The sequence below is a fragment of the Erithacus rubecula genome, assembly GCF_903797595.1.
Source record: "Erithacus rubecula genome assembly, chromosome: 21".
Classification (NCBI taxonomy): domain Eukaryota; kingdom Metazoa; phylum Chordata; class Aves; order Passeriformes; family Muscicapidae; genus Erithacus; species Erithacus rubecula.
This window is the reverse complement of record NC_136673.1, coordinates 771491-798869: the sequence shown is the minus strand read 5'-3', so window position 1 is coordinate 798869 and position 27379 is coordinate 771491. Positions and strand designations below refer to the sequence as shown.

The window sequence follows — 27379 nt, the reverse complement described above, 5'->3', positions numbered from 1 at the left end:
GAGCAAACCTGCAACAGCTCTGTTTGAGCTCCCAGAGCAGCAGGAACCCAACACCTTCCCAACACTTCCTGGGTGTTTTCAGCCCTTCCACAACCCAAAAACAAATTCACTGAACTGGCATTACCCAAAGTGCATAACCGGGAGGAACTGGACGCTGAATTAAAACATCAAATACCTTTAGCTTTAAATGAAAACTACACAGAGGGGGTTCAGGCATGGCTCTGGCTATCACTTGCAGCCAGGGTGAATACTGCTGGAAAAGCTATTTTCGTGCAGATGTGGAATTCAATGGGAAAGACTGACTGGTGTAGCAACATCAATCAAACCGTCGGCTGGGCTGGCAGCTCCCGACAGCAAGGCAGGTTCAAAGGCCACGGGATAAAGAAAAAGCCAAGCTCTGGTTCAGCTCTAATATCTCCTCTCTGGAAGTCTCAGTGAGGTACCTGCCCCCCTTCTGCACTCGCAGCTTTCATTAATCTTCTTGCCATCTTTTTAACTAGTCATGCAGAACCGCTCGATAGCGAGACATATAATGGGGAGGCCCTGTGCCTATTACCAGGTTAACACTCTGTTAAGCCCCAGTGCAACAATGGAATCAGAATTTAAAGGAAATCTTCAGCTGCAGGGTGCAAAGCGGGCAATTAAATTAGAAACTGAAGTTACCCATGTACTCCATGACCTATGGACACCTTTGTTTAGACTTACCTTCATACCAAGGGTATTTTGACAAAGCAACTGAGATGTCTCTGCTTTATGAAAACAAAAAAAAAAAAAGGCAGATGGAGATTCACAGAGAATGTTGCTTCAGTGTTTCAAGCAAATGATCACATAAATCCAATTTCTGCAGCTGATGTAAAGCCCAGATGCCTGGGCAGGTTGTTGCTCAGGTTGGTGGCACAATGGGGAGCCCCAGCTCTGCACCCCCTCCCCAGCTCAGTGCCCTGCAGCCCTGGGCACCCACCACGGCCACTTGGGCCACAGAGCCTGCACATGGGCATGGCCAGTGACACTGAAGTTTCTCCCCTGTCCAAGTAATGTAAGAGACATTACCAGAATCAGATTTCCTTTAAATTACACTATTGCAAAGGGATATAATTGTATTAAACGTATTATGTTGCTTCCTTAAGACTTTATATTATGTACACTTAATTGAGATACAAAGCTCTTTTCAGCTATAAAAATGACAACTACTTTATTAAGGCTTAAATCTTATTTCTCCATGATAGGATGCTTCCTTTCAAGACTCCAAACATTCAGAATCTCTCGTGATAATCAGGCTGAACCTGATTTAAGGAAGATGTTCGTGCCCAGTGTTGTCAGGTTCTAATGGCATTGGAGCAAGCCAGCAGGGCCATTAACTCCCCCCTCAGTCTAAATCCAGGGAGTCTGATTTAATTTACAAATAAAACTTCAAATTCTGACCCAGGACTGCTACAAGGGCAAACAAAAACCATCAGCCATCCCTGCCTACAATCCCCCCACTAGCAGCAAATGAGATGCCAGAGCTTTCTGTTCTCATTTTCTGCCCTCACTGAAGGCAGCTCTGAGTTCTGTGAGCTCAGCCTGTCCAGAACAGCTCTGAGCTGTCTGTCAACACTCCCACCACGTCAGCTCGAAGCTGCTGAGTCCCTTCACACACACACAGGTGCCACTGAAGCTCCTCTGCACCAGCTCAGAGGGAAGCAAAGAACACGAGCACGAGACTCTGCACTGCACCCCTCTGCTGGCCCCAGCACCCACCTCCTCCCCAATGCCCCTTGCCCTTACTGAAAAGTAGGGTCACATTTGGAGCTGCTCCAAAGCCTTCACCTCTTCAGGGTCCCCAGAGCCCAGCCCAGCAGAGCAGAGCTCAGCAGAGCAGAGCTCAGCTGGGTCCAACCCCACCGAGGTGCCTGGGCAGGGAAAGCAGCCCCAAACCAGAGCCTGGCACAGCTCTTCTGAGCACTTCTGAAGGAGGAGATGGAGCATGTTTGTGTTACAAGAGATAAAAACATGAAAACAAAATATATTGCAGAACTCAAAGACCTTATCTGTACTCAGCCTCTCTTTGCAATAATTCATTCAAGAAAGATCCGGGAATAATTTTTGATGTAAACTCTGCTACAAACATACATCACTGTGCTGATAAAAATCACAGACAAAACTTGTGAAATACAGTGAGTTTCATTCCTTTATGCTACTAAAATAACTTTTTTCCATTTAAAATTCAAGAGATACTGATCTGCTGTTCAGTTCCCCAAAATGCATCATTCTGAGATGTCACACTAAAAGTCTTTTCTGCTGGCCTAAAATAATGACTTTTGGAACATCTTTAGTGAGTTGGGAAAAGGTCAGCAGTTTCAGCAGGAAGTATTTTCTCCTCTTGGAACTGTGCTGAACCATTATTTAGCAGGAGAAGTTTAAGATGTTCACACAAAAATGAGCAGATAAGTCCCTCAGTACTGTAATGGTTGCCTTGGTTGCAACCTGTCAGTGTCCTCTCCAAAGGAGAGCCCCATCCTGCAGGACCCTTTTATCCCCTCAGATGTTTGCATTTGCAGTGAAATGTGGGCACAAAGCAGAGGTGTGACAGGATTTACCAGCACAAGCTGCCCCTTGCACTGTACACAAAATCCTCACGTGTTTCAGACTGCCAGGTCATTGGGGAAGCTTCTCCTTGGGATTGTGCCTACCCAAGGACCATGAAATCTTGATGGAGAGACAGAAGACAATGACTAAACCAAGAACATGGAGTAGGAAGGGGTAATGAAGGGGAGAAGGATATAGTTCAATAATTGCTGATAAAATCTGTGGCAGCCATAAATTTACTCTTCCAAGAGAATTCAACAGATCATTACCTCTGTAAATATGTATCACATAATTCTCCCTCTCTGTCACCTTGCAGATAAGTACTTAATACCAGCATCTCACTACCCTGCAGAGGCACAAGTGCAATAAAATCCATCTGAGCTTTTGAACTGCAGTCACTTTTTGATAGTAGACAGTTCCATTTTGGCCCCACTGGGAGCCATTGCCCAATTCTCCCAGGGCCCATCCTGAGCTTTTTAAAGCAAATTTTCCAGATAGAGACTCTCATTACTCTACTGAGTACAACAAGCAGAAGCCTTTGCTTTTGAAGGACTCTACAAATGACCAGAGGCAGCTGACCTGTGGGTGATGACTGAGCTGGGACATCCAGCCTGTCCCCAGACCTGGCTGTCCCCACTGTCCTGGCTGGTCACACCACAGAACAGAATGCCCAGAGTGGCACCTTCAATCCCAGAGACCCTGCAGCCATGGCTGGGGCAAATTCAGACTGCCTGACACTTAGTGGACATCCGAGATCTTCAGTTGCACCAAAGACATTTAAAACCAGTCTGGAAGTTTAAAAGTGCCACAAAACTGTAATTCTGTTGAAACATGGATTTGCTGGCTGTGCTGCAGGGCTGGAGACAGCTGGGCAGAGCCAGTGTTCCCCTGGTGTGACAGTGGGCAAGAAACACTGAGTGATGCCATTAGCTGAGAGCAGCACCAAAGGACACTCGTAAAATGTGTGCCTGTTTATGCTGTGTTCTCTGTAACAGAATTGAGTCAGATTAAAAACATCCTGTAATGAATAAAATACACCTATAGAAAGAAAAGGACATGGTAGCAATAATTCTTTGGACATCGAGCACATCCAGGGAGGCAGAGAAGAGAGAACATAAATAAAAGGGACTACTCACTTGGGCTTTTTTCTTCCGCAAGGTCACAGGCACAGAGGAGCTCAGAATCGATTGAAATGGGTTTCTGCTTAATCCAAAACTTAGTGCTGGCCTTCTGATTAGTAACAGGGTCTATCTCTACCTTGTCTCCAGAAATACCTGAGATGAGAAAGAATAGAGAGCCACAAGAGTGATCTGTTTAACCGATTTCATATCAGCCGTTTGACACACTTTATAAATCTTAAATGGGCTGAAGGTATATTGCCCTTCTGGGCTTTCTGAAAGCAGGGCAGCTTTTGAAACCAGAAGCAAATGGTTATCAAACTGCATTGATAATCTGCATTTTATTCTCCTGCATAAGCATACCAAAAGGAAGAAATATCCCAGAAAAAATCCTTCTAAATGCATACAGAGCTCTTCTGGAAGCAGCAGCTACACGAGCTGTGAGATTTACAGGAGATAGTGCTGGTTTTGCAGTCACCAGTGCTCTGTGCAACAGACACTATCACCCCTGCCCCACTCCATCTGCTGAACAGCAGACATGGAACCTCAGAGAGTCAGAATGTGCTGAGCTGGAAGGGACCCACCAGGACCCCAAGTCCAACCCCAGCCCTGCACAGGACACCCCAACAATCCCCCCTGTGCCTGACAGCACTGCCCAAACAGCTCTGGAGCTCAGGATCATGCTGTGATCACCTTCCAGGGAAGCCTGTCCCAGAGCCCAGCCCTGCTCTGGTACCCAATCCTTCCCCTGACATCCAGTCTCAGTGTGCCCTCCCTCGAGCCCTGCCACGGGAGCAGAGATTGGCACCTGCCCCTCTGCCTCCCCTGGGAGGAGGCTCAAACCCACTGTGCCCTCTCAGCTCAGTCTCCTCTTGTCCAAACAAAGTGCCCTGCTCTGTTCCTCAGGAGCCTTCCCCCCTAAACCCTTCCCCACCCTCGTGGCACACTCTGGATGCTCTCTAATGCCTTAATGTCATTTTTACATTGTGCTGCCCAAAACTGCACACAGCACTCAAGGTGAGGCCTCACCACTGCAGAGGGCAAGGAGGATCCTGCTGGAAGCAGCTCAGGAGCTGAACACAGCTGAACAAACTTCCCAGGCAGCTTTTTACACCTGGGTGTGCAGAGCCTCAAAAACAAAGATGTGTCTCCAGTCATGAGTTACAGGGTGAAGCTCATGAGACATCAACAAGAGGAAGCAGTAGAGGAAAAAAGTATTTAAATATAATTTAACTCTTGCATCTCTGGGAAAAAAAAAAAAAAAAAAAAGCAGAAACCTCTCCTTCCTGAGGGTTCTGGCAAGGCAGGAGCCTGGGGGGTCTGGCTGCAGCCCCTGCCCCGAGACCAGGCCAGCCTTGCCCACCCTATGGGAACCCCACAAACCCAACAGTGTGCCCTGGCATTAAACACACCTCACATCAGAGAGATCACATTGCAATTAAGCATTGTATCAAGAGTCCAATTAACACCCAGGCTTCTGGAACTCAGTAATTTGAGTAGGCTGAGGCTGTATCTGGAGCCCATTTTGGTTTGTGATTTAATTTTGGACAGATTATGTAAAATCAGTGTTGGTATTTCACTGTAATGCTTCATTATTCCAAATGGTATTTGCTATAGTTTAAGGAAAATATGGAAGTTGATGATACAAAGTCCTATTTTCTCACTAGAAAAAAGTCAGGGGAAGTTCTAAAAATAAAGGTGCAAATTCTTCGTGTGTGCAGGCTGTTCCCCATCCCTTCCTCTAAGAGAATCACCCCTATAAATATCCTCCAAAAAATTTCACTGTTTGGTCCTGCAACTTCAGAATTCACAGTCAGTCAATACTGTTAATGCACCTTGTTAATTTGATAGGATTTGTCAGGTAACTCCACTGGAAAATTATATAAAACTGTTCCAGATGAACAGATGATAGTGACATGAATTAAAGTGATAGAACAATAGTGGAATATAAACCAGAAATGACACCCAAAGTGGCTGTTGATTTATTGCCATCCTGAGTTTGGTTCTGGGCTTCCATGTATATTAGTGCTACAAATCTGGGTCCATTTAGCAGCGAGATGCTCATACATACATCACCAGCTCCTGCTCCAAGCCAAGGTCACTCCCCATTGCATCAATCTTCTCAGCAGAGGCTACTTCACCATTTTGTAACCATCTCAGATGGAACAGACTTCCTCCTCTTTCATCTTTTTTTTTATCATGTAAAATACACTATAACTTCTATTATTTTTATCTGCAAATTGTTGCTGTATACTTCATCCATTATTTCTGTATCTCCACATCGCTGGCTCAAGCTCACCCCCATCCAGAGAGCACACTGACAAAGAATGTTGTCTTTTTTGTGTTATTGTTCTCACAATCTGGATGTGTTGAAACCTAAAATCAAAACACTATTCTCTCTGTGGCTTCTGCAGTCTCGCAGCACGAATCACTCACACTCAAAACCCAACTAAAAATGCTCCCTCTCTTATTTTTTAAATTAATTCATTTTGTCAAAAGGAATGTCACCAATGTATGGGTCCAGTAACAGTGTTCTGTTCTTGCTCCCTTTGCTGGGGTCTGCAATTGCCCCCTCTCCTTTCTGAAATATCTGCCAGCAGTTGCTTTCCCTGACAATATGCTCCTGTTAGCTCTGCTAATGTAACACACAAGTAAATGTGTCTTATTCCTCCATGACATGATAGAGCCTTTGTAAAATTGCTGAGAGTGCTGCTGTGTGTGCATTACCCTGTGATATGGGCTGAAACACAAACCCCAGACCTTAAACTGCCACCTTAAATGCAACAACCCCATCACTCAGATGTTTGGGCACTCCTCCCATGGCCATCCACACATCACCTTTTACTACACACAATCTACAGAAAATCAAATTTACTCCCATGTTTTTCATAAACCTTGTCTCAAATTCAATGATCAGGCCTCAAAAAGCTAAAACACTTCAAGAAGTGCAGCCCTCTCCTGCACAGCCTCTGATCTGCCAACAAGGAGCAAAGGAATGTCAGAGGATTCTCGGGGTCCTTGCTCTGCTATGGCTGCTACACAGAACTGATGGCACAAAAAGGCTGCAAAGAAAACTCTGTGTACATGGCCACCATCAAACTGCTGGAGAACAGCTCCCAGACCAGTCACTGACTGAAGACAAAAATCAGCCCCTGTTTTTTCCATTTCAGGGAGGAAGAAGCATCTGTCACTCACAGGTAACAGGTAACACTCCTCAGCCCAAACCCAAACAGCCTCAGTCCTTGTTTTACCAAGCCTGCTCTTTTAGTATCTTAAAAAATTCAGGAGAAACCCCAGCAACTTACTCAGACTTTGTTGAGAGATTTTTTTTTTTAAATTTGCCCAAGGTTTGTTGGGGGTTTTTTTGATTAAAAAAACCAAAAAAACCAAACCCCATTGTCAGTGCACTGCCATCAAAATCACACAAGTTCACAGATTGTTATAAAAGGGAAATTTTATGGTCCTTGCAGCACTGGGCAGGGTCAGCTCCTCCACTGCTGCACAAGTTAAGCCATTTGTTTCATTTAACAGCTCTTCTCCCTTAACCATTTATCTTTAGTGATCTGTCATGACCTTTTCAAGCTCTCATTTCTGACACTTCCCAGATACAGTGAGTCAAACTTCACTGGAAGCAAACTATCACACCCCAGAGTTTGCTCAAATGCAGCAAACATGCCCAGCACTGCCCTGCTCCAGCGCAGCAGATAAATCCTGCCTTAACTAGACAGCTCCAAATAAACCAAAAAAAGCCTCTTCTGTGAGAATTTTACAGACTTTTTTTTACACTACCCTTACATGTGCTTCAGGATGGAAGAATGAAGAGACTGGAGTGACCATAATACAGGAGTTAGTATAGTTTAACAATTCTGAATTCTACAGAATAAATGTATTTTGTAAACATTATGGCACTTAATATCTTACTGCTGAATCATTTCTTTATGGAAGTATTTTCAGGAATGTCACAGGTCACCTACCAATGCATCATTAATCAAATTTTCACAATTTAAACACAAAGATAAAAAGCCATTCAATCATTTTAAAACAGTAATGGGGCTTTTATAATTCAGGATTCTGTCAGCCTTTGGCCTTCAGGTTTTCAAAAGCATTCAGTGAGCCAATAAGGACAATATAAAACCTTTAGAGAATGCTCGTTTATTTTGTTCCACCTCAAATTTCCACTAGGTCGTTAAAAATCTTTCAGTCTCAGAAAAGGAAAAACCCAATAACTCCCAATTTTGCAAAGCCTCATTTAAAAATAACAAAACAGTTGGCAAGAAGCTTTCCATTAGGAAGCCTGGACTGAAAAAAAGAGACGAGGTCATTAAATAATGGCCTTTGCTCAGAGGCAACATGTGCAACTGATTGGGGATAATAAAAATACTGAAGCGTTTGCAACTGAAAGCAATATTTTTAACTGCTGAAATGCCAGCAGCACTTTCAAATGCTGCATGTCCCTGCTGCCCCAGGTGCCAATGGCTGCACAGAGCAGGTTGGGTGCAGCACAGATTTACTCAGAGCAAGTTGGTGAGCACAGATTTACTCAGAGCAGGTTGGGTGCAGCACAGATTTACTCAGAGCAGGTTGGTGAGCACAGATTTACCCAGAGCAGGTTGGGTGCAGCACAGATTTACTCAGAGCAAGTTGGTGAGCACAGATTTACTCAGAGCAGGTTGGGTGCAGCACAGATTTACTCAGAGCAGGTTGGTGAGCACAGATTTACCCAGAGCAGGTTGGGTGCAGCACAGGTTTACTCAGAGCAGGTTGGTGAGCACAGATTTACCCAGAACAGGTTGGTGAGCACAGATTTACCTAACTGCACGTCCGTGGTGAAGCGCAGCCGGTGGATCATGCTGACTTTGAAGGATTTGTAGTGGTGGCTGCTGAGCATGTCCTGCACCGTGGCAATGTCGATCTGGGGATCCTCCTCTGACACCTCTTCTCCTCTGGAACCTGCAAGACAAGGCCAGGCTGCTGGGGGGGAGGTTTGGCACAGGGTGTCACCTGGGGAGCTGCCTGGGGGACACTGAGTGCTCAGCTCTGGTCTGTGCAGGAGGAAATGCTCCCTCCAGCACCCCAGCCACTCACCAAGGCACTGAGGTGACAGTGACAGATGTTTGTGGCTGCATGAAGAGCAGCACACCATGCCAGGGGCCAGCACACGGCACAGGCAGCCCGGGACCACAGGTAGCCCAGGGGATGGGCAGGGGGGCCCTGCTGGCCACCCACTGCCTGTCACCCAGCCAGAGCTGCCCACAGCTCCACCCAGGGTGGCCCAGAGGTGTCTGTCCCCAGAGGTGCCACCCCTGATGGCAGCACTAGCCCAGATCTCCCCTGTGCCAGCAGCACCTGGGGCAGGCTGATGTGGAGCTGCACTTTATTTACTGATTAGTATTCTCATTACCACTGCAGGTACTGCCTTTATAAAAGGCAACAACTCATTAAGCCAAAATGCCAATTACTGAAAAAATATAACACACTTTAAAGATTTTTTACATTTTATGACGTTGGATTAACACCAATTTCAGCATTACTATAATGCGATATATAATTGCACAGAGTAATTTCCATGCCAGCTGCTAATAAAGCACCTCAGCTCAAAATGATCATTCAGATGCTGGTAGATAAAGTGGCATAAATATGTTTGGAAACTGATTTAGCTTCTTACAGGAGATCCTGAGGAATGACACGTTTTGTTTAATATCCTGGCTAATGTAGTCCTAAAAGCTGAACCAACTGCCAGTTCAGAGAACTAAATTTGCTGCAGGAGATTAATGAAAACTGCATTTTGCTGAAATTTTAATAATGGGAAGATGAGATGATGGAGTTTTAGCACAGATCTTAAAGCTCCAGCAAAGCAGGTACCAACTTGTCAGATTTTTCAGTATTAATTTTGCTTGAGACTTGTAACTGTTGGAGTGGCCTCAGCACAGCCCCACTGTGAGCATCTGCAGTTAAATGAGTCCAAAAGAACATGGAGAGCAAAAAGCAGGAGATTCCAGCTCCCAGACTTTCACCACAGCTTTCCCAGTGCTGCCCTTCTCACACACAGACCCTCCTTAGGGGAAGGGGGACACCAAAGGGTTAAGCTACAAATTGGGCTGTGCCATTGGACTTGAAAGGATTCCAAAAATCAAATTAAACAGTCTCCATGTGAATTTATGCAGAGCCATCTTAACACTGCAGCCACTCCATGCTCCAGAATGACAAGATAAATTGTAATGGCTCCTTCAGAGACATTACAATGCATTTTGTCACAGACCCCTGTGTTAATGTCTCTATACTATGGATTATCATAATGTATCATGTCAAACCCTCCTGCTGCACTACTCCAAAGATACACTGAGATATGTCAAACTTTTTGGTGCACTTAAAATCATCTGGAGAGGCAGTGGTGTGGCAGTGCCTGGCAGTGGGGCAGGAGGGTGGCAGTGGCACTGGACCCTGCCCCAGGCTGGACTCCAGGGGGGTGTCCCCTCAACCCTGTCCCCACTGTGGGGTCACCATGGCACCCTGTGCTGGGACATGGAGCAGAACTGACCCCTGCAGCTGCCCCTGGGCTGCCCACACAGCCCCCAGGACACACCTGGGGGAAACAGGCTGGGGTTGATCACTCAGCCCTATCTCATCACTGAAAATGCTGATTGCCAAAGGACACCAACACCACCAGACCCAGGAGCTGGAAGCAAGGCAGAGGCTAAACCAGAAGCCTCCTCCTCTGGGGACTCAGCTAAAGCAGGAGCCTCCTCTGACAGGGACCCTGCCAGCCCCAGAGCACAGATAAAAATGACACATTAGGAAAACCACAATGCTGAAATGTCACATGCAGCCCATTCCAGAGCAAGTGAACCTGTATTTCCTCTATAAAACAACAAAACACAAAGTTAACTGCACTGCAAAAATGTCCCTTATTACTTTAATGTACTAGAATATTGCTTAATGAAAGTTCTTAATTGCAATACAATTAATTACATACACAGAGTCCCCAATTACATTTTCCAATAAGACATTGGCTTTGCTATAGGTCTAAAGGCACTAAACCAATTTTAATATATTAAGACCAATTTCCCTTGAATACTAATTACTATCTAATGATAAAATGAGAAAGAGGAACTTTCCAGAACTAAGATGGCAAGAATAAAACTAAATTAGCCATGAACGGCTTCCTACCACACATAAAGGCATTTCACATTACAAAGTGCAGCTTTCAGTTTAAAGATAAATCTTTGTGCAAGTTAAAAGTTCTGCACACTGGAAGCAGTTTATTAGCTTGAATGCTATTAGTAAATGCTGGATGGAAAGGGGATTTCTCCATACATATTTCTTAATAATGGAAAGTTTTTGTTTCATTTAATACCCTGAAATATAAACTTTCTCTTTGCCCAAAGGAATGTGGCTGCTCTTCTCTCAGCAGATGCTTGGCATCATCCATATATATATTTATAAATGACTATGAGGCTATGAAGAGCACATTTACAAGTAATAGCTGTTACAACAGTTTTTTTCTGACTGGCATATCAAAGCTAAAAGTATTTCAAATCAAGACAGAATGCACAAAGTGAATATTTCAGTTTGCTGATAGGATTGTCAAGCCATTATTTTATTAATAGTGCAAAACTGTCAATATTTCTATTTTAATGTCACGCCAAAAGATTGCTCCTAAGCACCCCAAGATGCATTTTCTGCCTGTGCAGGGGGAGCCAGGCTCTGGCAGGGATGGGCACTGAAATCAGCTGCTCTGTCCCTGAGCCCCTCTGAGCACTTACAAACTTCCAACACATTTACTCTCTGAGTAGTGGTGACCTGAACCCAGGCACCCATGGGAGCAAAGACCTGCAGGAGACACAGGCCTGGATTCCTCCATAGATGATGAAAATACATTGAAAATGCAGTATCTACAGTATTCTTTTAATTACAGAGCCTGGGTTTAAAAAAAAATGTTATTTTAAATCACAAGCAAAACCCATGGAAGCATGACTAGTGTGCATCATTTCATAAATTAAAAATCAATACAAAAATAATAGGTGGGATGCAGACGTCGGGAATTCTGGCTTGTGGAAGAGCACAACTCGATTAGTGGGGTCAGAACTGCTCCATTTCCTCAGCACAGCCCCCCTGCTCCCTCTTGCCAAGGTCTCTCCTACAGTTTCTCAGAACCATTTCATGAAGAAATGAACATGGAGCACCAGGAATATTTTGGGAGCAAGGCTGCCCTTAGGCAGAGCAGCAAAGCTGTGAGTGTTAATCAGGATTGTTAATCAGCAGGATTGATCCCAGCAGCACTGGGAGCTCCTGCTGCTGTGCCTCACTTCTCACTGCTGCATCTGGGGATGCTCTGGGGATGCTCTGCTGCTGCTCTGGTTTAACCTTTCAGTTAAAAACTCCAATACTTGAAGCAGCTCCTACTATGGCTGAGAACAGGGCTGGGACTGGTTTTACTCATTAGTACAAGCAACATTTTTACACAAAATGAAATGAAAGAACACCAAACCTGAGAGTGTGGCTGTTGTAAAGAATGAAGAATGGACCAAAATGCCACGGGGAACAAACACAAATCAATGTTAAATGTCTTTTTTTAAAGTTTCATGTATTGTTTCATGTAAAGAAATAAATCAGGAAATAAATATTAGAATCATTAAAACAGTAATAGAATAAAAATATTTGAGCAGAGCTGGAGAGAAGATTATTTGTCTGGCACTTCAGAAATCATCAAACTGCTCTAGTTATTTCTGCATGGCTAATTTCCTTAAATTGTGTTAGAAAGCCCCAGAGCCTCTGACAGGCACAGTGACAGGGCACAACACCCTGCAGACCAAGCCCTCGACTCACTGAGCAGTGTCTGCACCAGACAGGTTCATATTTCGTGTTGTTCAGGGCTGGTCATAACTTCACAGAGCAGAGTTTAACAGCAAAAGATTAATCATGAAGTGATAAACAGGATGCAGACTATTTACTAAAGGTATGAAATCCATCATTTCCCTCTGGAATATTGTTTTGGCACCATGGAGAAGTGCCTCAGGACAGAGAGTCTCGTCAAAATGTACTTGCCCAGACAGTACAGCTTGTGTTCCAAAATACATAACTTATGTGAGTTTAAGCAGTTTACAAGAGCAAAAGTGAAAAGGGGAAACATACTGTTCTCCCGGACAAGGCAGAATTCCAAAGTGCTCTGGCTCTCCAAGGTACAGTCTAAATCTACTGGGACATTAGGTTCACTCTGCTTCTCCAGCCGATACTGAGGACCTGAAACATAAAGTAACTTGTGAAATCATCTGTTTTCTAACAAAGTGATGGCTTAGCACGTTCAACTAGCACAGGAGCACAGCAGGTGGTGTTGATGTCTCAGAGCCAAAGGAAGAGCTGGAGGATGCTGTGGGAGGAAACAAACATTCCCAGTGTGCTGAGCTGTCCCAGCATGACCTGACAAACCCCTGCCCAGCTGTCCCAGGCTGCTCCTCCAGCAGGTGAGGCTGCAGCAAATCCCCTGTGCTGTGCCAGCACAGCCTGGCTGTGCAGCCAGGGCCATTTCTGGGCACCTTTCCTGGGTGAAGAATCCCCTGGGTTTGCTCCCTGCTACCTGCACAGAGCACTGGAAATAGCTGGGAGGGAAATCAGCCCTTCCTTAGGAACTGCATCACACAGAGGGACAGATGCTGCTGCTTTGAATGAATTATTTTCACATTTTAACAGTAGATCTTGAAGGTTTGGCTGCCAACTTCTTTATTCCCCAACCAAATCCCCAAAGTAAGGACAATACCACTTAAAAAGCTATTTTACAAATACAGAAAATGCACCAAAAATTGTATTTCTAAAAACCAGGCCATTTAAAAAAATCTTTTAGTTGAATGGATCCTTATCTACATGCCTTAACTGGAAGAAAACCAGGACACTCTGATCCAATTCCAGGTGAAGCCCCATGAGGCAGCTCCAGCCCTGCTGTCCTGACAGTGCTGGGCTGGGGGGAGACCCAAATGCACCAAATTCCAGGTGGGACCTGAAGAAGAAAAGCTCCTTCCAAGGCAGGAGCTGGTGGGGCCAACACCCTCCTGTCCTCACTTCACACCTAGAGCTGAAGTGCACACCAAGGTCTCTGCTGTACATTTTCAATATAATCCAGTAAAATAACCTGAAGAGATACCTGAAAAATCTAAAGTGATTCAAAGTCCCTTTAACCAGGTCTCAAAGTAACAAAAAACCTAGAACTGAAATAACAAAATCGATTTCCTCTTCACCAGTACTTAAAAGATTTCTGACTGTTTGCTGACTTTGAATTACGAGCATATATGATGAAATATTTAAAATATATAAAAAAGTTAAGTCTTTCAGCCTCAGATGGCATGCCTAAGGAATGGAATTTGTTAGCCAATTAATTTTAAATTTACTACAGCAGAATTTCAATTACAGCTCCTCATTCCATGCCACGTGAGGCACTCACTGCTCGTTCCCTCCCCGTTATGGACACTCCTGATTCCCAGTGCCACTCAGAGCAGAAGCAGTGCCAGGATTTTTGGGGGACACAGGGGGAGCCCCAGCAGCTCCCACCCTGCCCAGCACAAGCAGTGATGGCACCAGGAGCTGCCAAAGCATCTGCAGTGCAAACCAGGCAGCACAAAGAGAGGCCAGCAGACCCAGCACCACCACTGCTCCTCTCCCAGCTACTGGAAATGTGATTAGCAATTTAAATTTAAAATAAATTAGATCAACAGAGGCCTGCTTGTTAGGCAGAAGCAAAATATACTGAATTGAAACAAATCTCAAAGCAGTAAATCAATTTGGATTTAAAGTCTGCTGTAGGTTTCAAAACAGGACCAGTGACAGCAAAAGCCAATGGCTTTGTCTGTTCATCCCAAGCAGCTTCCAGAGATTCCCAAGCTCCAAGGGAACTGCTGCTCCCACATCTGTGCTGCTGGTACCCAGCCCCAAACCCTGTTCAGAGGGGGCAAACCCTGGAAGGGTTAAATGCAGCAGGGCTCACCCTCCCTCTGTGTGGATCCACCTCAAAGAACATCACCCACATCAGGAACAATCCCCAGGCTGCTGAACCCTGACCAGGGATCACATCCCTGCACATCCTGCAGTGCACAGGATCATTTTTATCTGGAACACCTTGAGAACTCCATGATCAGGTGAATTGTTTTACCCAGTTTGTGTCAAGCCTGTATTAACTCTGCTAATAAAGCAGAGAAATGGAGCTCCAGAGCAGGAACCAGGTCAACATGCCTTATGGATAACTCCTTAAAAGCAGAAAATACTGAGAAATTTTTAAAAAAGTAAATACTGAGAAATGGAAAAAAAATGTGCAAATGGATTTTCAGAGAGTATCTGCTCCTCAATTATGCTTTAAATATCTGTCCACATTTACATGACCTCTGCTTCCCAACAGATGAAGAACGTTAGGCTGAGTCTGTGGAGGAGTTTTACTATCAGGCTTCTCTCACAAGTTCAAATGATGTCACTGTAGTAGGAATATTGGATAATTTAATGGTCTCCTAATGGAATCCTGCTCTGTGAATTTCAACAAATTTTCAAGTGGCAATACCAAAGATGGATTTTATGGATTTCTGTAATCTCATGCAAATGCTCAATGCAGTAGTAAAATAACCCTTTAAAATCCTGGCACAGACTGCCCTGGGCAGTGTCCCAAGCCAAGTTTTCCTGCTGAAGGGAGCTCCCACCCCTCCTGGGGCTGATCCACAACCTCCCTCCCATGGAAATCCTGTCCCACCACCCCCACCATGGGCTCTGTGCACAGACCCCACTTGGCCATTCCTAAACACCCCTTTAGAGACAGGAATGCTCACCAGGAATTAAAAACCCAACATGCCCCAAGACCCACAGCTTCCCTATGAGCACACAGAGGTGCCTGGGAAGAATCCCACCCTGTAATCAAATTAAGGGACCCCTTTCAGAAGGGAATGGCCACCCCAATACCAACAAACCAATTCTGTTCCCACTTAAGCTGCAAAGCTTTCAGAAAGGGCTTTTGAAAGCACGACCCATCAGTTCTAATTTTTAAAACTTATCCTTTCAGTCAAGACTAGAAAAAGGCCCATTCCAACTTTTATCTCCACTACAAAGTGCTGTTATCTTGGGCTGTTGTCAGGAGCTCTCTCTCTCTTTCTGCTGACAAGCAGAGACTAGAGAGATAAGATTGGGAACGAATCTCACTTCTCTGAGTAAATAAATAATCAATACTCATCTAAATGTAAATGAGAAAGTATCCCCCTCTGATAACAGGCCTCTTATCAAACAGCCAATTTTCTGCAGACATTTGGCCTCAACCAAATCACCATCATTCAGCCCCAGCCTAATGGCTAAAAATCGTAACTAAATTGAACCGATCACCAGAGATCAACTAAGTTCACGCCATGGCTACCACGGGTTCAAATGTTTGGAATGCAATTTTTCCCCCATTAACTTTCAATAGCAATGAAGAATGCCACGGTCAGGGGTGAATCTGCACAATAAACAATACTAACACTGCAACAGGGAACCAGGCTTTAAACAAAACCCCAACCTAACCCTCTCCCTCTCCAAACTAGTTACTAGGGTGAAATAAGGATTATAGAAAGAATATTTAATGTTTGTGGAGTGGTCAAACCTAAACAAAAAAAAAAAGAATAGTATCAACAAGAATCTGAAATTGTTGAAAACGGAGGCTGTATTTTATAGCATTAGTCTGTGCAACAAAACACATCCCTATGCCTGTGGATCCCTCTCTTCACCTCCAAGAGCTCCCAGAATTCTCACCAACACCCCAGTTCCACCTGGGCTATATCAGCTGTTCCTGTTCCCTTTACAGTCTGTGCATTTGTCCAAAACACTTCTGAATTTCCCATTTTCATGACTTTTACCTCCTGAATTCATTACACTGCATGAGGAAAACCATTCCTTTTGTTGCAATGAGCCATTTCCACCCCAATGTTTGGGGTGAGCAGCTCCTGTCTCTGAACTACCAGGCTAAAACCATCCCAATTCACTGTCCCCACCACCTGCACTGCACAGACACCCCTTGTACCCAGTGGTGCCTTTTCCACACCACAAAAACCCTTCCCTCCTCAGCATCTGCTCCTCAATTCATGTGCCTGATCCATTTCCACACTCATCCCTTTCTGCATCTCTTCACTTCTCTTTTTTGAGACAAAACACAGCAATTAAGACATGGGTATGCTGGGATTTATGGGCTCAGTTCCTGATGTTCCATTTGTCTTTCTGCCTGCTCCTACCTGCAGCTGAAGTGTTCAGATGTGGTGATGGTGGATACTTTTCCTGACTGATGGAAGGTAATTAGAGCCCATCATTGTACACATATAGTTACAGTTGCTTTTCACCGTGTATATTATTTTGTGCTCATTGACACTGAATTCCCTCTCTCGTTTTATTGTCCTGTCACTCAGCACTGTGGATACCTCTGCAGTGCTTCACAGACAGCTTTTATTTGCACTATTCTTACCTCTTTTGTATCAACAGCACATTTTGTCACATCAGCACTCACATCCTTCCCATGCCCCACATTAATGAACAATGCAGGTTCCACCAGTTCCACCGGAGCTCCACCAGTAACCTAGTTACTAATCACCCAGGGCCATTATTCCTATTCTTTGTTTCCTGTCTTTTAATCAATTATTAATCCATGTGAGGATCCTCCTTCTCATCCTGTGACAGCTTAATTGCTTTATGAGCCTTTGTCAAATCTTTTTTGGGACTCTGAGCAAGTCATGGGAAGCCCCCACCCCACTGAGCTGGTCTCTGGTCCCTCAGCCTGCTCTGCCAAAGCCATGCCCACCTTTGCCCCCTGTGCTGCATTTGTGCTCAGGTGCCATCATTAATTCTGCTCTTTGCTAGGGGTTCCTGTTACCATTTCACAGTTTGACAAAGCCCAGGCAAACCTGCCTGTTCTTGAACTCCTTCCACAAACCCCTGGCATGGCCCCCAGCCCAGAGCAGCTGCTGTGAGCACACACAAGGTGGTGTTAATGGTGCAGCATCTTCATCTGACCTGCAGCACAGCTTGGGCACTGCTCACAGGGCTCTGCAGGAATCACAGGATGGATCAGCACACAGGGAATCCTCCCCAGACCCTTCCCCTGCCATGGCAGGGACACCCTCCACTGTCCCAGGCTGCTCCAACCCAGCCTTGGATCCAGGGGCAGCCACTGCTGCTCTGGGCAAAGGAAATAACAGAGCAAAAGACAAAATAACAAAGGAAAAAAATCAGAAATGTGGACAGTTAGTCAGCCACAGCCCAACAGCCACAGTGACAGATGCTGGGCAGGAGGGAACAAGCAAAAGGGAACTGAGCAGTGTCCACAGGCAGAAGGCGGCAGAGCAGTCAAAAAACCCCTGTTGATAAACACTTAACACTGATGTCTGTGGGACTTTCCATTTCAAGTCCCTCCCTTCACAAGGATTTGTGATTTATTGCTTTGCTGCTCCATCCCTGGGCTTTGAAAGCGTGATTCTGCTCGAGTTTAAACTATATTTATATTTATTTTTTTGTTATCGCTTTTTTATTATTGCTATAGAAAATATTTGCTGGAAATATGTTGCAGCTATTACAAGGTCATAAAAAAGAGGAGATTTATGTATTTCTATCATTTCAAATAGTCTGTCAGAAAGTATCAGTCGTGCTAAGTGTAAGACTGCTGGATTCCAGTGCTCCCTCTGCCAGCACATGGGCAGCAGATGGAGGAATTAAAATAGCTCAGTGTGGAGCTCCTTGGGTGCTGGCTGGGAGGAGAGAAATTGAGGCAGCTCCTCGTCCCTCTGGCAGGCCTGGGAGGACCCTGGATCCCCAGGGATGCTGGACATGGCCCTGGGCCAGGGGATGAGCACTGGACCACAACAAAAGGGGCAGAGGGAGGAGCAGGACCGGTCCAGAGGGGAGCAGCGAGAGGGCTCAGGCCTCCTCCTGCAGGAGCTTCCCCAGAACATGACAGAAGGGGCAGGATTCCATTGTGTGCTTGGCAATGACAATAAAACAACAGAAAATATGTAAACAGTGTGAGAGGAGCTGGCTGCAGAGCAGAATGTTTACATCTCCAAACCAATGCTGCGAGGACGCCTTAAATCTGTTTATCCGCTAAAAATCCCCAAAGCCCCTCAACACCTCTGAAGTGGAATAAAGATTTTATCATTACAAATGCAAATACTGGTTAATAAATAAAGATATTTAAATAGTGAAAACAAACTTTTAACATTACACACAAGCACGAGAGGTTTTTTTTAGCCCAATCTGTTTTTCCTTAACTCGCACTGTTGTGACATTACCGAATTTTACACACAGTTATCTGCTGCTCTCCACAGAAATACAGATGGTTTTTGTAGAAATAAACAGTCATTTATATGAAACAATTGTAAAATAGTTTATGGAAACCAGTGGTGTAATGCATTCAAATAAATGCCAGGCCTGGTTGATGGAGAGCCAAGGTGTTAAATCACACTGCTCAGGAATTCAGCTGTGGGAAACAGATAGTAAATCCAGAGTGACAGAATTTCCAGTGATGGCAAAGGTTTCTGACATCTAGTCCAGTACACAAAAACTACAGCAGTTCAAACCTATTTTACTTAACACTACCTTGACAGCCAGTGAAATTAAAGAATTTAGTCAAAAGGCCCTTAAAAAGAAACAAACACTTCATTTCTGGATTGCTTTTCTGGGGAACAGCAAATGTGCAGCACGGCCAGCAGCAACCTGGGCTGTGCACAGCATCAACTGAAGGGTTTTACTCTGCTGCTACCTTTCTGCATTAGCAGTATGCAGCTCTAAATAAAGCTGAGACAAAATCATCATGTTTGATCTATAATGCAAAGCACCTACAGCAGAAAGCCAATATACAGATTTTATTTTAAACTCACAGCTCTGGGAGGTGCCCAGTTCTCATTGCCCAGAATTGTCCCCAAGGGGCTGTGCTGGGGCCAGCCCAGATGGACATTCCTGACTGGCCTGGGCTACCAAGTGACAAAGGTGCTTTTCCCTGGCTAGGAAAGCACCAGAGATTGTTCTGCAGTTTGGGGCAGCACAGTGCACTCAAGGGTTCATGGAATCAGAGCAGGGAGGAGCTGGTCCCATGAAGGTACCAGGGACCAGCACAGCCTCTGCTCATCTCAGAGGGTGAAACAAACACCAAAATCTCAGCCAGACAAACACTGAGCTGCACAGTTTAAAATGCCACATAAATTACAGCATTATTACCAATCCAGAGGAACCAGTAACCACATTAATTCAATACCAACAGATCCAAAATAAACCCCATTCAATATTTCACTTTAGTTTTGGAGGCTGGGCATGAAAAATTCTTCTCACTCATCCAGGCTGATACCCAGCCCAAGGCACAGGGCTAACAAGCCATTGCTGCTCTGACAATTCACAAACTTTATTCCCAACGAGCTGTTCCAGGACCAGCATCCCTGTCCCTGTCCCCAGGCTCTGCTCAGCATCAACAGGCTGAGGAGAGAGAAAGGGTGTGTGGAATAAATCATAAATCACAAATCATCAATCATCCCTGCTGCAGAGCAGAGCCCAGGCTGAGGCAGAGGAAATCATTCCCAGCAGTTCCATTGCCCCTCTCTGCCCTGCTCACCCACCCTGCTATGGGGAACACCCTAAAAACCTGCAGTGAGCCCTTCTCCCCTTCCCAGATCAGCCCTGGCTGGGAGAGGGGATGGGAGCCAAGCCCAGCTCCGGGAATGGGGCACAGGAATGGGAATGGGGAACAGGAATGGGAATGGGGAACAGGAATGGGAATGGGGAACAGGAATGGGAATGGGGAACAGGAATGGGAATGGGAAACAGCTCTGGGAATGGGGAACAGGAATGGGAATGGGGAACAGGAATGGGAATGGGGAACAGGAATGGGAATGGGGAACAGGAATGGGAATGGGGAACAGGAATGGGAATGGGGAACAGGAATGGGAATGGGGCACAGGAATGGGAATGGGAAACAGCTCTGGGAATGGGACACAGGAATGGGAATGGGGAACAGGAATGGGAATGGGGAACAGGAATGGGAATGGGGAACAGCTCTGGTAATGCCAGCACAGTGCAGGGGCAGGTCCCAGCTCTGCACACACCACTGCGTGCCCCCTCTCTGTGATTCACATCCTGCTACCAGGGATCCAAACCCACATCACTGAGGTTTTCCCAGGTATTTCCATTCCTATCCGGGCCCCAGGCTCTGCAGGGGAGCTCTAATGATCCCAAACAAAGCACTCAGAGCCAGAGCAACTCACAACTACCACTAAGCTGAAAAGCACGAGTGTGAACACAAGGAAACACAAATTAATTGGCTTTTCACTGTCACAGATGCTGGGGCTTCCATCCCAGAAAGAGTCAGAGCAAACATATGCATCGCCTACTCGAACATATTTACTTTTAAATTTAAACTCCCCAGTTACCATCATTCCATGACAGTATCAAACTTTAATGACAGTTTATTCTAATTGCAGTTCATCTGTTAGAAGTGCTTTAATCACAGGGCTGTAGCTTTACATAGCTTATTTTTTTAATTCTCCTTTTTTAAATGTATTAATAAATACATATATGTGCCATCAAAATACACACACACCTCCCTTTACAGACATTTTTTGGTCCTACTTTCCCACTGACAAGGTAGGATGAGGAAGGAAAACCCCAGCAAGGCCCACAGCTCCTCTAGCAGCTGTTTTAGAACATTTAAGTCACGAAATTTGACATTCAATGTGGTGCTGACACTGACAGGTCAGAGAGGGAATTTTCAAGCACAACTCAGATCTCTCCTCCCCAGCTGCTCCTCAGACAGAGCTGAGCCCCAAGCAGAACTCTTCCTCTGAGAGTCTCCAGGTTCTGAGGGGAACCTAAACTTTGTGGGAACAAATCTAAAATATGGGAATAATCAACCACCACAAAACCTGGGTCTGTAACAGAGTGTGCTCCAGGTACCAGGGGGTGGAAAAGGCTCTTTTCCCTGGCCTTGGCAGCTGCAATTCCTCTGATTCTGGTCTAGAGACTAAAATACGATGTGGAGACTTTTATCTTTAAGTCCTATGCCTGTTTCTTGAATCTTTCTCTTTTCTTATTATTCAGCTTCCTGTGGCAGTGAAATAATACACTTAAACAGACCAGAAAGATTATTTTAAACTATTTTTGGTCACTTTACACATTTTAAAGAATGCAAAAAGCACTGGCTGACAGCTGTTAGGGACTTGAATGTTATTGCAAAGCAGCTGTTTTCATTTATTGAAAAAGTATTAATCTTTCTCCAAACTCACAGAGCACTGAGCTAATAACTCTCCCTCTAACCTACGGAAAATACAGGTCACGTCTGTGCAATGTTGGCAGAAGGTTTTGTTTATAACAATTAAACTTGTAGAGCATTTTGTTCTTAAAAGGACTGAGCCTTTCTGGTCGGGAGATGTTTGCAGTCGGAGGCAGCTATTAAATAATAATCAGTAGCATGTTCACCCTGCAAAGAATTTCTACTTGAAATCAGACAAGATTAATCAGAGGAGACTTCTCTGTTCACTAGAAATTTCAGATGAAGAGAGGCTGACACGGACCAGGAACAGGCAGGATTATTCCAGCATTTCAGCATTTAATGTTGTTTAGTTTTGTCTCTCATCTCCTTCTAAGAACATTTGGTTTTATATACTGACATCAACGCTTAATTTGTTTGAAAACAAAGCCTCTGCACACATTCTCCCTGCATTGTTATTTACTTTACATTAGTATTTATAGTCCATTCAGTGGAGCTCTGGAGGAGAAGGCAACTGGCATCCCAGGGAATGTGTTTGTTGAAGAGCAGCAGGAATGAGACAGCTCACAGGCAGGGAGATAACTTCCAAGTGTACATATAGTTCCTGCACATATTTAATTTGAGAATCACCATGGCATCAAGATACATGAAGTATCAAGGATGAAGTCACCATCTTTCTTATGTTCTTAAAATCGTAATCCATGCAAACATATTTTGTAGGGAATATTGATGCAGGCTTTGGTGCAGATATAAAAAGCCTGATAAGATCTCCTTGCCTGCTGCACACTGTGAGCTGCTGTCAGCCCCAGGTCAGCTGAGCCCTGGGATCACAGCCTGGGCTGTCCTTCCACCTTGGAACAACTCTGCCTGCCTTGGTCCCACTGAGCCTCCCTAAAAAACAGGATTTAAAGTGCACATCTACCACAACCCAAACTTCTCAATGTTAATGGGGTAACACATGAGTATTGGTGATAGTAAGACCAGCAGAAACACACACCAGACTGAGTGAGCAGGAAAATAATTTCCCAGTAAAGCAAATCAAGTTCTAGGGGTAACAGTGTTTTACAGCTCTGCAACATGATCTGTATGACCTACAAAACTTCCTCTGCCAAGCCCCAGGGTGGGATTTTCAGGCATGCCTAACAGCTACCTGCTCCAGAAGTTCATGTTAAGGCTGTTACTGATCTCTGGGGAGCAGAATTATCCCAAGCACTAAAACACCCAAATCTCACCTTCTAAAACAGCTTTTCAGGACTCGGTTATTAGAGCTGTTGAAAAATCTGGACAGCACAGTATCTGACATTTTTACTGATAAATTCAAGGAGAACAGGAAGTTCTTATGCTCCCAATCTCCAGCATGTGAGTTCTTTTTTGCAGATCTGCCACACTGCAGAAAGATTTTATATTTACACCATCAGCTGCTGAAGTGCTCAAAGAAAGGAGCTGTAAGCATGGCAGGAATATAAAAACCATCCTTAAAGTACCTCTGGACACCAGGGTTGTCCAAGGGCTGTTATCCCAGTGCCTGAGCAGTGCCAGGCCTGTGCTGTGCCCAGCCAGGTCCCTGTGGAGCTCCCAGCTCTCCTCTGTGGCTGGGGCATCTCCCACCCTCAGGCTCCTTCTCTCCCATTTGGGCTATTCCCAAAAATCCCTCTTGCATGAGCAATGCCCCTGAGCCCCCTCCTGGATTAGACCAGTCTCCCCTGGCTGAGCCCACAGGTGCAGTGTTTTATTTCCAGCCCTCCCACAATCCATGCCTGTGCAATACAGGCTGAGCACACAACAGGTTAAACAAATTGATGATAAAGTACTCGACTTCGTTAGTTTTCATTACCATAAGAAAACATCAATTACATTTTCTATTTTATGAGTGCACACAGGGGAATCCATTACAGTAAGTGAGAGGTTCTATGACTCTTTCTGCTGCTTCTTCCCCAGCAGAAAGCACAGTTTGTTTTTAAGGGCAGTGACACCAGCCCAGAGGAGGGGAAGGCACACTGGTGTATCTGCACAGACAGCTCCCATCCTGATTTATCCAGCCTGGCTCCTACTAATTAAACATCTGCCTCAGTGGTTTCCTCTGCAGATTTATCTTCTCCAGAATGCAGCACTGGCTGGTTGTTACAGGCTTCCTCACCTTGCAGCCATTCCCACAACTGGTGCCCGTTGGTGATTTGGGCACGTGGCAGGAGATGATCCAGCAGTGCCATGAACCCCCTGGGTGCCTGTGCTGGGACAGCACCAGCTCCCCCAGCCCTGCTGCAGGACAGCCACATCCTCCAGGAAAGGACTCAGCTCTCTCAGCTACAGCACATCCCATTATTTCACCACCTGCTTCCCCCCTGACTGGCTCAAATATTGTTGTTTAAAGATGCTCAGAGTTCATGTGTCAAAAGCCTTGAGACACTGAGAAAGAAAAATTGCAAGGAAGGTGAAATAGTTTGAACAGTTTGCAATAATTTTATCTAAATAGAGCTAGGCACAGTCAGAATATTCCTTCTGTTTTTTCAGGCCTCTTTCTATAAAGCAAAGGTTGGAGCCCACATCTGTCTCTTACTGACCAGTATTTTGCTGCAAAAGTAAAGGCTGGACAGAGGATTTAGAGAAAACTAGCCCAATGTTTTAGCCCTGGTAATGCTGAACAAACCCTTCCCAACTGTAGCACAGGAATTCCTCACATTTTCCTCACCCAAATTAGCAAACCCAAGTTTGCATTTTCTTACCAATTTAGGACCAGTCTGAAAAATGTCCTGTAAGTCAGTGGTGAAAACAGATGAGAAAGCAACTGCTTCTACCAGTATCTGAAAGCAGCATAAGGTGCAATGTAATAAATTCATCTGTCCTGAAAAGGCTGATCTGGGGGCCCATTGAAGACAGGCAGAAAAGCTCACAGGCATTTCAATTTTATTAAACTATTCCAAAAACTTTAAATAAACACGTTTGGTCTATTTTTGGGAACGACTTTTTAAAAATCAGACCAATCAGTTTTAAATGAAACATTGCTGAATGAAGAGAAATGCTTCTCCTAAATCATGTCTTATCTTTTATTCACAACTTTGAGATCCTAATCCAGTGGTTAATAATGACCTGAAGCACCCTGGCCCTGGCCTGTGCTGTGCAAATGGAATCTGCAATTCCATTTATCCCTGCATCTCCAGGAACATCCTCTCCAATATGAGGAATCTGGGGGTAGGAGAGGGATGATGGCAAAACCTTTTCCTGCTCCTGCTCCAGTCTCTCTGTGCCCACTGTGGTGGCATCCTGAGCTCTTCCCAGCCCGTGGCAGGTGGGGACTGCATGGCCTGGCTGGACCCAGAGGGTCCCCTCTGTGCACAGCTACAATTGCTGCTGCTTTAAGATTGACAGCCAGACCTCCCTAAGCCCTCCCACCCCCCTAAAGCCTGATAATCCACATTTTGGGAGAGGGATGTAATTGGGAACAAGGGAAGGTTTGGATAAGCTAAGTTAATGTTAATAAAAATTTCTGATACACCCCAATATACCCTGTTCCTGCAAAGGGTTCTGAGCAGGAGGGCCAAGGCAACAGAAGTGAATGTATCAGCTGGAGGAACAAATGCCAGATCCGTTCCTTTTCTAAACTACCGAGCAAAAGTAACAAAGTCAAAGCAGAATCAAATTTTAAATGGACAAAGAATAAAACATCTGTTCCACGAAGCGGGGAAGCAGTTTAAAGACTGAGCTAAGTGAATCCTTTAGCAACCTCCCTTCAGGAGAAGGAAATCTGACCCCAGGAAACAAATAAAAGTCACCCAAAAAGTGAACAAAAGAGGTGCTTGAAAAAAACCCCAACACCATTCATCGCCGCTAACGACTTGTTCATTATGAGTGATGATGGATAAAGACTTCTCACGCTGAGATGAAATCAAGATTTATATGCATTGTTTCCTCTCCCAACTTGCGGGCAGATCATCATCATTTAGCTCCGTCTCGGCGGGGCGATGCCCCGGGCGGGCACTCAGCCGGCACGGCCGCGCCGCTGGCACATCTGCCACATCTGCCACATCTGCCACATCTGGCCGGGGGCGCCGCACGCGCTGAGCGATGGCTGCTGGCCACCCTCCAAATGGCTGCAGCCTGGGCTGCTGCACCCCCAGCCCCTCTCCACACCCTCCCCTTCTCTCTCTCTCTTCTTTTTTTTTTTTTTTTTTTTTTTTTTTTTACGAGAATCAGATTTTCATTGCTCCATTCAATTGCTCTTCTCTGCCATTTTTTACAGCTCTTATCGTTCCCTTGGAATATGGCCTTGAGACAGCTCATCCGTGTCCTTCACTGTGTTATCTCTTCTAACTTTTATTAAAACTTCAGCTCTCATCTGAAGATAGCTAATTAAATCCATGACAGATTATACACGCATTTAAAAACTGCACTGAACTACTTTTTCTAAGGAGAACAGGGTTTATTTTCTTTTCCCATAGTTAAAACTGAGGGTGTATAAGGAGGTTTCATTCATTTACAAAGACAAGATCCTTATCTTTCCCACTATATAGATGGGTTTATATTAAAGTTCCTTTGTTGCGTGACAAGACTCAAGTGCAATTTCTCTCAGTAATTATTTCTTGTTGCTGGAAAGATCTTTCAGCCTTATACTTCTGAAATATATACACAAACATATATGTGAATGCACATATCTACACAAATCTACCCCCCAGAAAAACATTGTTTAAAACAGAAATACAAGCACTGTACATTTTCCCTTTTTTAAGTGTTCATATGCCTTAACTATAACATCACTGTTTTGTTAACACTGCAGAAAGTAAATTTTTCTTTTTCACTACAAGTAACAATGAACCCTTGAAATTATTTAAAATTGTGCTAAGCATAATTTTCTTACATAAATTAAAAGTATATATACAAACTCAATCCTGGGCTGGACTTGCTGTACTTCTACCCATCATCCCAAATTACCATGAGCTGGTCTTGAATGCAAATGGCTTTGTTATCATAAATAAATATTTTCAGGAATGGATATACTGCTCTGCAGCAAACATTATGCAGCTCCTGCACTGCCAGCATGGAGAACACAGACCTGTGCACAGAACTGCTGTGAGTGGGGCTGGGACACGACCCCCCAGACCCGAGCAATGTTCACAACAATTACACAGAGATATCAAAAATACTGCTGGAGAAAACACCCTGCCCTCTAGAAAATACAATAAATAACCCACCTGAGCCTCTCTGTGATCCCTTCCTTCTCTTTAAGGCCTTTTGTAAGATATCCTTCATGGTGACCTTCATACTGTCCACCTGAATAAGTGAGAATCCATGAGCAGCATTTCTGCAAGACAGATGCACATGCAGTTTTACAAAACAATCATCAGTGTCAGCTCCCCGCAGCCCTCGTTAGCTTCCAGCAAAGCACTCGTTAGGCACACGGTTAACGAACTTGGGCTGGAAGGGGAAGGCAAAAGGAGACACCAAGCAAACTGCCTCAGCAAGGCAGAGA

At 44.8% G+C, this 27379-nt stretch overlaps 3 protein-coding genes across 4 annotated transcripts in view; all 3 read right to left on the bottom strand.

The window, feature by feature from the left end:
- HSPA5 (heat shock protein family A (Hsp70) member 5) overlaps positions 1 to 27379 on the bottom strand; it is a 458542-nt gene that overhangs the window by 53693 nt on the left and 377470 nt on the right. The gene's annotated exons all lie outside the window — the stretch shown is intronic.
- Positions 1 to 27379, bottom strand: part of ARPC5L (actin related protein 2/3 complex subunit 5 like) — a 195182-nt gene that overhangs the window by 63334 nt on the left and 104469 nt on the right. The window lies entirely within an intron of this gene.
- Positions 1 to 27379, bottom strand: part of MAPKAP1 (MAPK associated protein 1) — a 78535-nt gene that overhangs the window by 8375 nt on the left and 42781 nt on the right. Inside the window, exons 7-10 of one of the 2 annotated variants that reach the window (XM_079323932.1) lie at positions 27102 to 27211; positions 12819 to 12926; positions 8496 to 8636; positions 3705 to 3842 (exon numbers count right to left, since the gene is read on the bottom strand). In XM_079323932.1, coding sequence (XP_079180058.1) covers positions 3705 to 3842; positions 8496 to 8636; positions 12819 to 12926; positions 27102 to 27211 — 497 coding nt within the window. The remainder of the gene's footprint in view (positions 1 to 3704; positions 3843 to 8495; positions 8637 to 12818; positions 12927 to 27101; positions 27212 to 27379) is intronic. The other variant, XM_079323933.1, reaches the window with a different exon arrangement.